This window comes from Sceloporus occidentalis, unplaced genomic scaffold, assembly GCF_023333645.1.
Source record: "Sceloporus occidentalis isolate IW3139 unplaced genomic scaffold, rSceOcc1.0.p SCAF_2, whole genome shotgun sequence".
Classification (NCBI taxonomy): domain Eukaryota; kingdom Metazoa; phylum Chordata; class Lepidosauria; order Squamata; family Phrynosomatidae; genus Sceloporus; species Sceloporus occidentalis.
Window position 1 is genome coordinate 273,765,836 of NW_028316982.1, and position 12,584 is coordinate 273,778,419.

At 47.1% G+C, this 12,584-nt stretch overlaps 1 protein-coding gene across 1 annotated transcript; it reads left to right on the plus strand.

The window, feature by feature from the left end:
- The first annotated feature begins 271 nt into the window (after positions 1 to 271).
- On the plus strand, positions 272 to 12,041 carry CHRNA10 (cholinergic receptor nicotinic alpha 10 subunit). The gene is made up of 5 exons (XM_089508495.1): positions 272 to 341; positions 4,676 to 4,821; positions 5,869 to 6,023; positions 7,155 to 7,687; positions 9,439 to 12,041. Exons 1-5 carry the CDS (start codon positions 272 to 274, stop codon positions 10,041 to 10,043), a joined length of 1,509 nt encoding a protein of 502 aa, XP_089364621.1. The 3' UTR covers positions 10,044 to 12,041.
- Positions 12,042 to 12,584: the final 543 nt, after the last annotated feature.

Sequence of the window (12,584 nt, forward strand, 5' to 3'; positions counted from 1 at the left end):
CACAGAAAAGGCAGGCTGGACTTTCCACGCCGCACGCCCTGCAGCGCACTGCAGCGCACGCAAGAAATCCCTTTTGCATGCGACAAAGAGAGAGAGAGAGCTTTATTTTCCCTCTCTGCCATCATCATCACCTGAGTGGCTGGTTCCCTCCTTGGCGTCTCCATCACTCACCTTGCCTTCACCATTAAGGGGACTGGGATATCTTGTCCTCTGGAGAAGCTTAAAACTCACCTTCCCAGTTGCATTACAGACCCTGAGGATAAGTCTGAGGATGCCTCCGAAGCCATTCCTTTGCTCTCTCCTGCTTTCTGGGCTTTTACTTGGGTGTCTCCAGGTGCCAGGTAAGTCTTTGCACCTTTCCCTTCCTTTTGCAAAGCCTGGGTTTGGAATTGAGGAGCTTGTTTATTGCTAATGTGGCTTTTCTCTAAATAAAATTAGTGTCTCTCTTAAGCTTCTTTGGAGGAGCTTGGCTCTTAAGCCAACGCTGTTCCATCTTCTTGGTTCCTTTTTGTCATCCTTGGATGGAAAGGACTCTGCAGCACCTGCGGACTCTAAGGTTTCTTGTTTGGCCTCCCACCTGGGAGCAGGTAGCGTTCTCCGGGCCGATGCTGTTTGTCTTTATTCTTAGTCTAATATATTTTAAAGTAAAAAATGAAGAAGTAAATAAGAGCCCGGGTAGGGGTTAGAAGGGTACCTTACCAGCTCCATAGAAACCTGGCCTTGGCGCTGGCGTTTGGGGTCTGCCAGGCATTGCCATCAGCTAAATTGCAATTCAATCATCCGCGTGCGGAAGAGGAGCAGCCGCCCCGCTCTGGAAATGCACCTGCTGAGTAATTGGAAATGGCGTGTCTTGATCTGTAAGCGAACCTTGCAAGATGTCAATGGAAGCGCCTGCCGCTGAAACGGGACACCCTTCATTAAACTTTCAGGATGGGAAAAAGGATGCATCTCGCAGCACCCTCTGCAAGTTGGGGCTTTCGGCCAAGGAAGGAGGCAGGACCAGAAAACAAAAAGCCCTGCGGGGTCAAAGGTGACAGAGAAGGGGCTGGCCTGGGTTCAAATCCCACCTTTCCCATTCACTTCCCCAGAAACCTTTGGCGTCTCACGTCCGCTCTGCCAGTTTTGCGTCCTACATGCTGGGATGGATTGACCAATTGATTTACACTTTTCTATCCCATTCATAAGATCTCAGGGATGCTTACAATAAAAATCAGATCAAGCGTTTAAAACAGCCTAGAACCTGCATAGACCATCGGTCTTCTGTATCATGGATTCTTTACGCATGGATTCAAGCATCTATGGCTTGAAAGTACTTTTAAAATACACTTGTCTCTCCCTGTCCACTGGGTCAGGGGCAGAAGCCCCCCGTGAATATGCAAAAAGCGCAAATAACAAGAACGCCATGTTTTGACCTGAGAGGACACCTCTCTAGGAATCTCTAGGTCCTCCAGGGCAACTCTGTGGTCAACATCCGACAGACCTTAGAACTGCAATGGAGGAGCTACAAAGGCCTAGTAGAGTCTTCTCTCTAGGAATCCCTAGGTCCTCCAGTGCAACTTTTAGTGTAAGTTGACCGTAGAGTTGCACTGGAGAACCTAGATATCCCTAGAGAGAACGTATTAATGAAATCCGTGAATAATCAAAGCTGCAAATATCAAAGCTGCAAATGTGGAGGGAGGAGTGTATATATACATTCCAAAAAGCAACCCTTGATTATGCCATTTTGTATAAGGGGCAATATTTCACTACTGCATTGTATTTAATGGGGCTTGAGCATCCATGGGTTTTGGTATCCATGATGGGTCCTGGGATCAAACCCCAATGGATACCAAGGGCCCACTGTAGTAGTAGTAGTTGTTGTAGTAGTAGTAACAATAATAATGATGATAAGAAGAATGAGAATGAGAATACTCAATTGTATGTAATGGGACTAGAGCATCCATGGATTTTGTATCCATGGCAGGTCTTGGAACCAAACCCCAGAAGATACAACAGGTCCATTGTAGTAGTAGTAGTAGTAGTAGTAGTAATACCCCGTTGTATATGATGGGATTTGAGCATCCACAGATTTTGGAATCTGAGGGAGGTCCTGGAACCAAACCCAGCCAAGGATGCCAAGGGCCCCTGCATGCAATTTACGAACAGAAATATAAGATCTTTTGTAGAGCTGGTGCAAAGGCAAACATGGAAGATTAAATGTGACAACGACCCTGCTGTGGCCTTGTGCCCAGTTTAACCTTCCAGTTTTCCCAGTGTGAAAAAGTCCTGGGGGAGTCTGGAAAGATCCTTGTTGTTCTGCTGCTGTTTTTGGAAAAGAAGAGGCTTGCTTTCTACTTCTGCTAAATAAAAAAGGGGCTTCTAAGTAGCCCCTGGAAGGTGGCTTTTGCAAGACAGATCGCATTGCATTTAGTTTTATTTAATGAACAAATTGATCAATTTATATCCTGCCTTTCTCCCATCGTGGGATTTAAGGGCCACTGAGACAGAAGCTTTCTGTGTGGATTTTAATGTGTGACAGTGGATTTTGCACATCCAGGCAAGGCATGAGTCAAAGCTGCAGCAATCTGCTGGTGAAACAACATGCATTCCTCCGGCCAGAGTCCCTCAAACTTGCATCCATTTCTGCTAAAAAGGACTCAGTCATCTGGCAGAGTCCACCTAAACCTCCAAAACAAAATGTTGCAGATGAAAACCAGGATGTGTGTGGTCAGTCATAGGATCCTAGAGTTGGAAGAGACCCCAGGGGCCCTGATCCAGTCCAGCCCCCTTCTGCCATGCAGGAACTTCCAATCAAAGCACCCCTAAGAAATGGCTGTCCAGCCTCTGCTTAAGGAGAAAGAAGGAGACTCCACCATCCTCAGAGGCAGCATCTTCCACTGTGGAACATCCCTTACTCACAGGAGGTTCCTGCTAATGTTGAGGTGGAATCTCTTCTCCTGGAGCTTGCATCCGTTGCTCTGCGTCCGAGGCTCTGGAGCAGCAGAAAACAAGCTTGTTCCCCCCTCAATATGACATCCCTTAAAATATTTAAACAGGGCTATCATATCACCTCTTAGCCTACTCATCTCCAGGCTAAACATCCCCAGCTCCCTGAGTCGTTCCTCATAGGGCATGGTTTCCAGACCCTTCACCATTGTAGTTGCCCTCCTTTGGACACATGGCTCCAGTTTCTCAATGTCCTTTTTGAATTGTGGCGCCCAGAACTGGACACAATATTCTAGGTGGGGCCTGACCAAAGCAGAATACAGTGGCACTATTACTTCTCTTGATCTAGACACTATACTTCTATTGATGCAGCCTAAAATAGCATTGGCCTTTTTAGCTGCCGCATCACACTGTTGACTCATGTTCAACTTGTGGTCTACTTGGACTCCCAGATCCCTTTCACACGTAGTTTCATTCAGCCAGGTCTCACCCATAATCCTATATCTGTGCATTTCATTTTTCTGCCCTAAGTGCAGTGCCTTACATTTCTCCGTGTTGAAGTTCATTCTGTTAGCTTTGGCCCAGTTTTCTAGTCTATTCAGATCATTTTGAATTTTAATCATGTCCTCTGAAGTATTAGCTACTCTTCCTAATTTGGTGTCATCTGCAAATAAGTATGCTCCCAATTTTGTCCCCCAAGTCATTGATAAAAATGTTGAATAGCCTTGGGCCCAGGACAGAGCCCCACTGGACACCCCACTGGTCACTTCTCTCCAGGATGAAAAGGAGCCATTGTTGAGCACCCTTTGGGTTCAGCCGGTCAACCATTTACAAATCCATGTAACAGTTCCTTTGTCTAGCCCACATTTTACAAGCTTGTTTGCAAGAATGTCATGGGAAACCTTGTCAAAGGCCTTACTGAAATCAAGATATACTATATCCACAGCAATTCCCTTCATCTAACAAGCTGGTAATTTTATCAAAGAAAGAGATCAGGTTTGTCTGGCATGACTTCTTTCTCTGAAACCCATGTTGACTTTTGTGATTATGGCATTGCCTTCTAGATGTTCACAGACTCTCTGTTTAATGATCTGCTCCAGAATCTTTCCTAGTACTGATGTCAGACTAACTAACCAGATGACAATTGTCAAGTCAAATAATTGATGAGTCTGAAGGGGGAGGGTGCAAGCCCTCCCAACCTATGCCGGAAGGGTCCTTGGAGCATCCAGCAACAAAGAAAGTCCAGAGTCCGAACTGTAGCTCAAAATAAGCACACCTTTATTTACCGTACGGGGTGACAGCTGCCTACATGGCAATTCCAAGACTGTCACACCCAATTGTCTTTCTTCAAACCTTTTATACATTCAAAAATGCATAGTTTTAGCAACATCCTTTCTTCAAGTTACATTTTAACATTTCTTAATTTCCAGAACCAGTTTATTGACTCACTCCTGTCTTCCTGTCTTCCTGGCAAGTTTCCACAGTTCTGGTTAATCCTTCACAATCCCATTGTTCCTCTCCATCTCTAGTTCGGATTGCTTGGCCATGCTATGCTGTAATCATTAAACTGCCCAACTGTCCTTTAGACTCTTTTAGGTAGTTGTTCCTCTCAAGTCGATAATCAATAAGTCAAAGGCTTTACTGAAATCAAGATATGCTATATAATAAAGTGCCCAAGAACACTCAGGGCATGCATATAATAATACTTATTATTCTGTCCCCAAAACTACCCCTTTCTCCCCATTTCCAGGGTGTTCAGGGGCGCAGGGCAGATTCGCCTACAAGCTGCTCAACGACTTGTTTGCCAACTACTCCAACGCTTTGCGGCCGGCGGAAGACACGGATCGGGCCCTCAACGTCACCCTTCAGGTCACGCTCTCTCAGATCATCGACATGGTAAGGCCGCCAAGGATAGGAAAGGTTAGGCTGAAGCCACTCCGAGGGCCGGACTGTGCTTTGTCCGAAAAGGACTGCTGAGTTCTGGCTTCCGTAGCTTTGCCTGGAATGAAAGGCCTGGGAAGGGAACAAGGCAGGAGCTTCCCTTGCTGAAGCGCGCCTGAGAGCTGGGCATCCAGCACCAGCTAGGATTGGGTTTGGTTTATTTAAGATAGATAGATAAATAAATAAATAGGAAAATAGCAAAGTCAAATTTAAATAAATGAAACCCAGTCATATCTGGCGTTGGATGGCCAGCTCTCAGGCGTGATTCAGCGCTGGAGCTCCTGCATTGTTCCCTGGTAATTTTTGGTTATTATTTTTATTTAACCTTTAATTTAATTCTAATTAAAAACATTTATAAGAGCATTGGGCCAGGGTTCGATTCCCAGTTCGGCCATGGACACCCACTGGGCAAGTCACAGTCTCTCAGCCGCAGGGAAAGGCAATGGCAAGCTTCCTCTGAGCAAATCTTGCCAAGCATGCTTTCCAGACCTTTCCCCATTTCGGTCACCCTCCTCTGGACATAGCTTCAGCTTCTCAACATCCTTTTTGAATTGTTGTGCCTCGTACTGGACTCAGTATTATTCCAGGTGAGGCCTGACCAAAGCAGAATAGAGTGACACTATTACTGCCCTCAATTTAGCCACTATACCTCTATTCCTGCAACCTAGAATTGCATTGGCCTTTTTGGCTGCTGCATCACACTGTTGGCTCATGTTCAAAGGTTTCCAGACCTTCTGTTTTTTTGGGCTATGTGGCCATGTTCTAGAAGAGTTTATTCCTGATATCAGGAATAAATTCTTCTTGAACATGACCACATAGCCCAAAAAACCCACAAAAAACTATGGATGCCATCCATGAAAGCTTTCGACTTCACAGACTGTTTTAGCTAATTAACGATTAACTAAATGCATTTAACTCCTTCCCACCAACTTTGCTGCCAGTTCCCCCAGCCTCCTCCTTCCTTCTTCACCCAGCTGCTCTCTTCTTCCTCCTGTGTTTTAGGACGAGAGGAACCAGATCTTGACCGCCTACCTCTGGATCCGGCAGGTCTGGGTGGACGCCTACCTGGGCTGGTCAAGGGAGGACTATGATGGGATCGATACTATCCGGATCCCAAGCAGCTACGTCTGGAGGCCGGACATCGTCCTTTATAACAAGTGGGTTTCCAATGGGGTTGGGGGAGAGTTGGGGGGAAGGTTGGGTGGGTTTTGCTAGAGGACAGGAGCCTGGTTTTGGAAAGAGCTCCAATGATCTTTTGAACTGAGTGGAGAGTGTGATTATAGGATGCATCCGCACTGCAGAATCAATGCAGTTTGATATCGCCTGAACTGCCATGGCTCCATCCTATGGATTGGTACTTTGTTGTGGCACCAGAGCTCTCTGCCAAAGAAGGCTAAATTTCTCACCAAACTACAAATCCCGGAATTCTGTATGATGGTGGCATGGCAGTTAAAGCGCTGTCAAACTGCATTAACAAAAATGAATTTCAACATGGAAAAATGTAAGGTACTGCAATTGGGGTGGGAAAAAGAAATGCACAAATACAGGATTATGGGGGACACCTGGTTTAAGGAGACTCCTACATGTGAAAGGGATCTAGAAGTCCAATTAGACCACAAGTTGAACATGAGTCAACAGTGTGATGCAGCAGCTAAAAAGACCAATGCAATTTTAGGCTGCATCAATAGAAGTCTAGTGTCTAGATCAAGAGAAGTCATAGTGCCACTCTATTCTGCTCTGGTCAGGCCCCACCTGGAATATTGTGTCCAGTTCTGGGCACCACAATTCAAAAAGGACATTGAGAAACTGGAGCCATGTGTCCAAAGGAGGGCGACTCCTGTCCAGTGGGATATAAATAAATCCTATTATTATTATTATTATTATTAACTAAAATGGTGAAGGGACTGGAAGTTCATTTTGTTAGCTTTGTCCCAGCTTTTTAATCTATTAAGGTTATTTTAAATTTTGATCCTGATTTGGTGTCATCTCCAAATTTGATAAGCATGCCTTCTATTCCTTCACCCAAGTCATTGATAAAGTTGTTGAATAGCAAACTGGACCCAGGACAGAACCCTGTGTGTTTGAATGACTAGCCATGACTAGCCAAGTACCAACTGTGGTTGGTGCTTAAGGCCTAATACTTAGGGGCATCAGCAGGGGCCACTGACCCTCGGTCTTGGGGTAATCCCAAACTGGCAGCCCTCTGCTCAATGTTTTGATATTGACCCATCCACACCAGCACTCCACTTCCAACCTTGACACTTCTCCCTCTCCTTGTGGCCCCTAAGTGCTGATGACCAGTTCACCGGCTCCATGGAGACCAACGTGGTGATCCGCTACGACGGGCAGATCATGTGGGACTCTCCGGCCATCACCAAGAGCTCCTGCAAGGTGGATGTCTCCTACTTCCCCTTCGACGGCCAGCAGTGCCGCCTGACCTTTGGCTCCTGGACCTACAACGGCAACCAGATCGACATCCTCAACAAGCAGGACACGGGGGACCTGACAGACTTCGTGGAGAACGTGGAGTGGGAGGTCCTGGGGATGCCGGCCAAGCGGAACGTGATCACCTACGGCTGCTGCTCGGAGCCCTACCCGGACGTCACCTACACGCTGCACCTCAAGAGGAGGGCCTCCTTCTACATCTTCAACCTCCTCCTGCCCTGCGTCATGATCTCCTTCCTGGCCCCGCTGGGCTTCTACCTGCCGGCTGACTCTGGGGAGAAGGTCTCCTTGGGGGTGACCGTCCTCCTGGCCCTAACCGTCTTCCAGCTCCTGGTGGCCGAGAGCATGCCCCCCTCCGAGAACGTCCCCCTCATCGGTAAGGAGCCTCCCCGAGGGATGGCTGTGGGTGTGTATACACAACAGGAGACATGTAAGGTACTACACTTAGGGCGGTATTGTGTCCAGTTCTGGGCACCACAAATATAGGATGGGGAACACCTGGCTTAAGGAGACTTCTATGTGTGAAAGAGATCTAGGAGTCCTAGTTGACCACAAGTTGAACATGAGTCAAGAGTGCAACGCAGCAACTAAAAAGGCCAATGCGATTTTAGGCTGCATCAATAGAAGTATAGTGGCTAGATCAAGGGAAGTCATAGTGCCACTCTATTCTGCTCTGGTCAGGCCTCCCCTGGAATAATCCTGTGTCCAGTTCTGGGCACCACAATTCAAAAAGGAGACTGAAAATTTGGAGCGTGTCCAGAGGAGGGCCACCAAAATGGTGAAGGGTCTGGAAACCATGAAGCCCTATGAGGAACAACTTACGGAGCTGGGGATGTTTAGGCTGGAGAAGAGAGGGTTAAGAGGTGATATGATGGCCCTGTTTAAGCACTTGAAAAGACGTCACATTGAGGATGGAGCAAGCTTGTTTTCTGCTGCTCCAGAGAGTAGGATACAGAGGAATGCATGCAAACTACTGGATAAGAGATTCCACCTTAACATTAGGAGGAACTTCCTGATGGTAAGAGCTGTTCGATGGTGGAAGACGTTGCCTTGGAGGGTGAGGGAGCCTCCTTCTTTAGGGGCTATTTTAAAGCAGAGGCTGGATTTAATAATAAATCATCCAAGTTTAGGTGATTATGTATTAACCAACTAGGTTTTTGCATAGAACCATAAAAACAAGCTAATTTTATATTGAAATATCACTCAGGGGTTTATTGCACTGGGAGTAATTTCGGCATTAAAGAGAGATTAAAGTGCATTTAAAGCATCCCGCAAATAAAGTGGAAATGGCGAGTAATTGTGTGAACGATTATCACATACAGTTGCGCAAATAAAGTGATATTGAAAATGCATTGTCACTGAAATCCCAAAAGTAAAAAGATGTGTGTTAATGCTTCTTTGTGACCACTTTAATGGCGGGTTTTGTGCGATGTTGTGTGAAATCGTTGTGTGTAATTACACGATTTTTATGGGATATTCATGGGATAAACACTCGATCTCCTTTGTGTGATAAAATCCTTGGTTACAAGGGCCTTAAGGTGAGGTTCCTGGGAAGGTCAAGACTGTCTCTGCTCTCCACTTCCTCATTTTAAAGCAGCTGAAAACGTGGGACAGCAGAGGAGTAATTAGGATTATCCCTGCTGAATCCGGGTAGTTGGAGTGTATGCAAGGGAGGTAAGCTGAGGACAAAGAAGGAAAGCGAGAAGGAAAAGAATCTGGAACATTTTAAAAGCAGCTGAGAAAGTGGGTGCCAAAGGACTAGCCAGGTGTTTCCCTGCCAAATCAGAACAGTTTGAGAGTATGTAGTAACTGTAGTAACCAGAAGTAAAATGGCATCACTGCCAATTGCACCACGAGGGAAAATGTGGCTTGCAAGGGGTCCGTGAAAGTGGGCAATGGCTCTGTCCCCTTTATAGGGTGAACATCTAGTGCAACGGTTCCCAAACTTTGGTCCTCCAGGCATTTTGGCCTTCAAGTCCCAGAAGCCCTAGTCAGCTTGGCCAACAGTCAGGAGTTCTGGGAGCTAAAGTCCAAAACATCTGGAGGACCAAAATTTGGGAAACGCTGATCTAATGGATGACAAGGTTCTGTTCCTTACATTTCTCCCATCCCTGTGCCTCTGTCCAGGGAAGTATTACATCGCCACCATGACCATGATCACGGCCTCCACCGCCTTGACCATCTTCATCATGAACATCCATCACTGCGGCCCCGGGGCCAAGCCTGTTCCTCAGTGGGCCAAGAAGCTCATCCTCCAGTACATGGCCCGCATCTTCTTCGTCTATGAAGTTGGTGAGAGTTGCAAAAGCCCCCGGCCGGAGACTGACCCCAAGGTCCAGGTGGCCAATGGGAAGGCCACCGAGGAGGCGCCCAAGAGCAAGGGGAAGGTTGGCAGCAAAGGTGCTTCTCCTTGGAAGGAGGAAGCCCCACCACTTCAGTCTCCTTCTACAGAGCCAGTCTGGGGCGAAGCCGGGAAATTTGTGGACCTGGAGAGCGGAGCCGGTGAGGGTCCGAAGGAGCCCCCGTGTGCCAAGAGCCGGTGCCTGTGCCACCATGGCAGCATCCTCAGGAACGTGGAGTACATTGCCAACTGCTTCCGGGACCAGAAGGCAGCTTCGAAGCGGACTGGGGAGTGGAAGAAAGTGGCCAAAGTGATGGACCGCTTCTTCATGTGGGTGTTTTTTGGCATGGTCTTCATCATGAGCGTGCTGATCATGGGCCAGGCCATCTGAGACTGCTGGAAAGCCAGGCAAAGCAGGGCAATGCACCCCTTTGTCTGTCCTTGCTCCACACCTGGGGATGCTCTCCAAGGTTTAGTCCTCCAAGGGAGTTGCAGATCCCCTGGCACCGCGTCGCATGGGCAACAACCGCCACCTCCAGATCACTAGCTTTTGCAGCACTGGGGAAAGCAAAATAGGCCACGTATGATGAAGAGGTTGAGCCCCAAGGTGTCTTCTGGGGCTGGATAATAAGTCTGGGGTGCAGGGGAAAGTCCTGGGCCAAGAATTGTGAAGACCCCATGATTACAAAAAGCATCGGACACGACATGCAGGTGTAGGAGCCACACAGAGAGGGTTCACCCCAATAGGAATTGTGCCTCTCCTCCCAGGAAATTTTCCTTCGACACCCCAAATTTCCAGCATTACAGAGAGAGAGCCATTGTGATGCCTTCTAATAGTTCATGTTGTGTGTCTTCAAGTCATTTCCAAGTTATGGTGACCCTAAGGTGAAGCTATCACTGGGTTTACTTGGAAAGATTTGTACAGAGAGGGTTTGCCATTGCCATCCTCTGAGGCTGAGAGAGCGTGACTTGCCCAAAGTTTCCATAGCCGAGCCAGGATTTGAACCCTAGTCTTCCAGTGTCCTAGTCCAACACTCACACCATTACACCACACTTATAATCAATCAATTAACAACAACAACAATAACAGCAATATTAATATTTATTTCTTACTCGCCTCTCCCTATGGATCAAGGCAGAGAACGACAACAAATCAACAATACACAACACCTATATATAAAACATGCAACAGTTTAAAAGGACAAATAAGACATGCACATTTTAAAACAATCAGCACTGCAAATTCATCATCTAAATTCACAATTTACAAATCACCTGGATAAGCCTCTTCGGTTTGCCCTGTCGGCCATCCCTCTTGCCTCTTTTTGACTGTTGCCTCTTTTCTTGGGATGCCTAAACTGGATTTCTAATGGAGGTTTTAATTACTGCAATGCTACAAATTTGGGAAAGGAAGGGACATTTCATGGGGAAGGTAAGATTCTTGCTCCAGGTGCAGTGCCCTCATTTGCCCCCCTCTTCCTCATAGCTATAGCCCCTGGTTGGCAGTGACATCCGTTTCTGAGTTTTAGTGAGAACTTTAAAAAGGCAATCCAAGAGGCTGTGCCCTACCACTGTCCCAAAATAGGTTTCATAATCTGGATGGCTTCTTTGGATTTCAGGTCTAAACCTAGAGCAGACTGACCACTGCCCTGTTGGCATGGCAGGGACGTTTCGGCCAACAAGAGCAGTCATTGTTCACCTGGGACAAACACCTGTCCCCTGTCTGTGCATTCCCCCTATGCCCACCACCTATTTTCCCACCTGGTTCTTGCAAAGCAGGAGATGGGTGGTTTTGGGGGGACTTTCCCACTGGGGATAGACTGCAGCTCCCAGCATCCCCTGGAGCCATTATAGCCAACAGGGAGGAGTGCTAGGAATTGCAGGTCCAGAAACAACAACGACTGGAGACCCCCCCACCCCCTTTCCCTGCCTCAGAGACTCATTCATAGACACCTGCAAAGGTGGCACTGAAGACCTGGCACTGCTGGGGTCAGTGTCCAGCAGCCCTAGAGGAGACCCAGGAGGTTTCTTGGATTTATGGAGACCAGCATGAAAAAGGTCAGCTATTGATGCCCACCAGGCCTGTCTGGATTGGTCAGAGGTCAGCAGTCAAGGGATGGCAGGGTCTAGCCTTCCTCCTGGGCTCTGAGGTTGGCAGGCCCTGACTGGACTCTGCAAAGGGAGAGCAGCCATGGCCGAGGCATGGGGTTTGGGGCATAAGTTATGCCAGTGGCAGAAATGGGCTCTTTTGGGGCACAGAATCTGAGCCTTGCTTTAGTTGCTCGCTTTAGTCAGAGTGGGCAAGAAACCAGCTCCTCACCAGTTCTATGGGTGATGAAGAAGGGACAAGATGTCTGCAGGCCAAGGAAGGGAGGGATGGGGGGAAGAGAAAGAGAGAAAGGAGGGGGAAGGAGGAAGAAAGAGAGAAGAGAAGGGGAGGAGAGAGGGAGGTAGGGTTGCCATAAGTGAGGACCTCCAAACCGGGACAAATGTAGGACAAATGTGGGGCAACATTTTCAAATGTAGGACACATTTTTATAAAAATGGAGGACACGCAAAAATTGAGGGTTTTTTAAACAAATGTTAATATAAATGCATGTTTTTTAGGCATGATCAAAATGGAGGACATTTTGGCATTATTCCTAGACAGATGCCAGAAATGGACTTGCCCTCGGGTTCAACTGTACTTCTCAGAAGTGTGTACTTGGTCAAGGGACTGTGGTTTTTCTTCACTGCGCATGAGTTTGTAAAAATCACAGCAACTTACATTGGCCGTGCCTCAGAGGCTTGTTGATATCAATATCACCATCATAATCACCACTATAATTGGCCAAGAAAGGCAGACTTGTTAGCATTCAAATCGCCATAAATACACAGAAAATGCACTTGCATATATTTAATAATAAAAAATAATGAAAAAATAAATAAAAAA

Excerpts from the sequence above, each read along its gene's own strand:
- CHRNA10 (XM_089508495.1), top strand. The coding sequence starts at position 272 with ATGCCTCCGAAGCCATTCCTTTGCTCTCTCCTGCTTTCTGGGCTTTTA. Across the intron at positions 4,822-5,868 it reads TCTCTCAGATCATCGACATG|GACGAGAGGAACCAGATCTT; the intron begins GTAAGGCCGCCA and ends CCTGTGTTTTAG. Across the intron at positions 6,024-7,154 it reads GACATCGTCCTTTATAACAA|TGCTGATGACCAGTTCACCG; the intron begins GTGGGTTTCCAA and ends GTGGCCCCTAAG.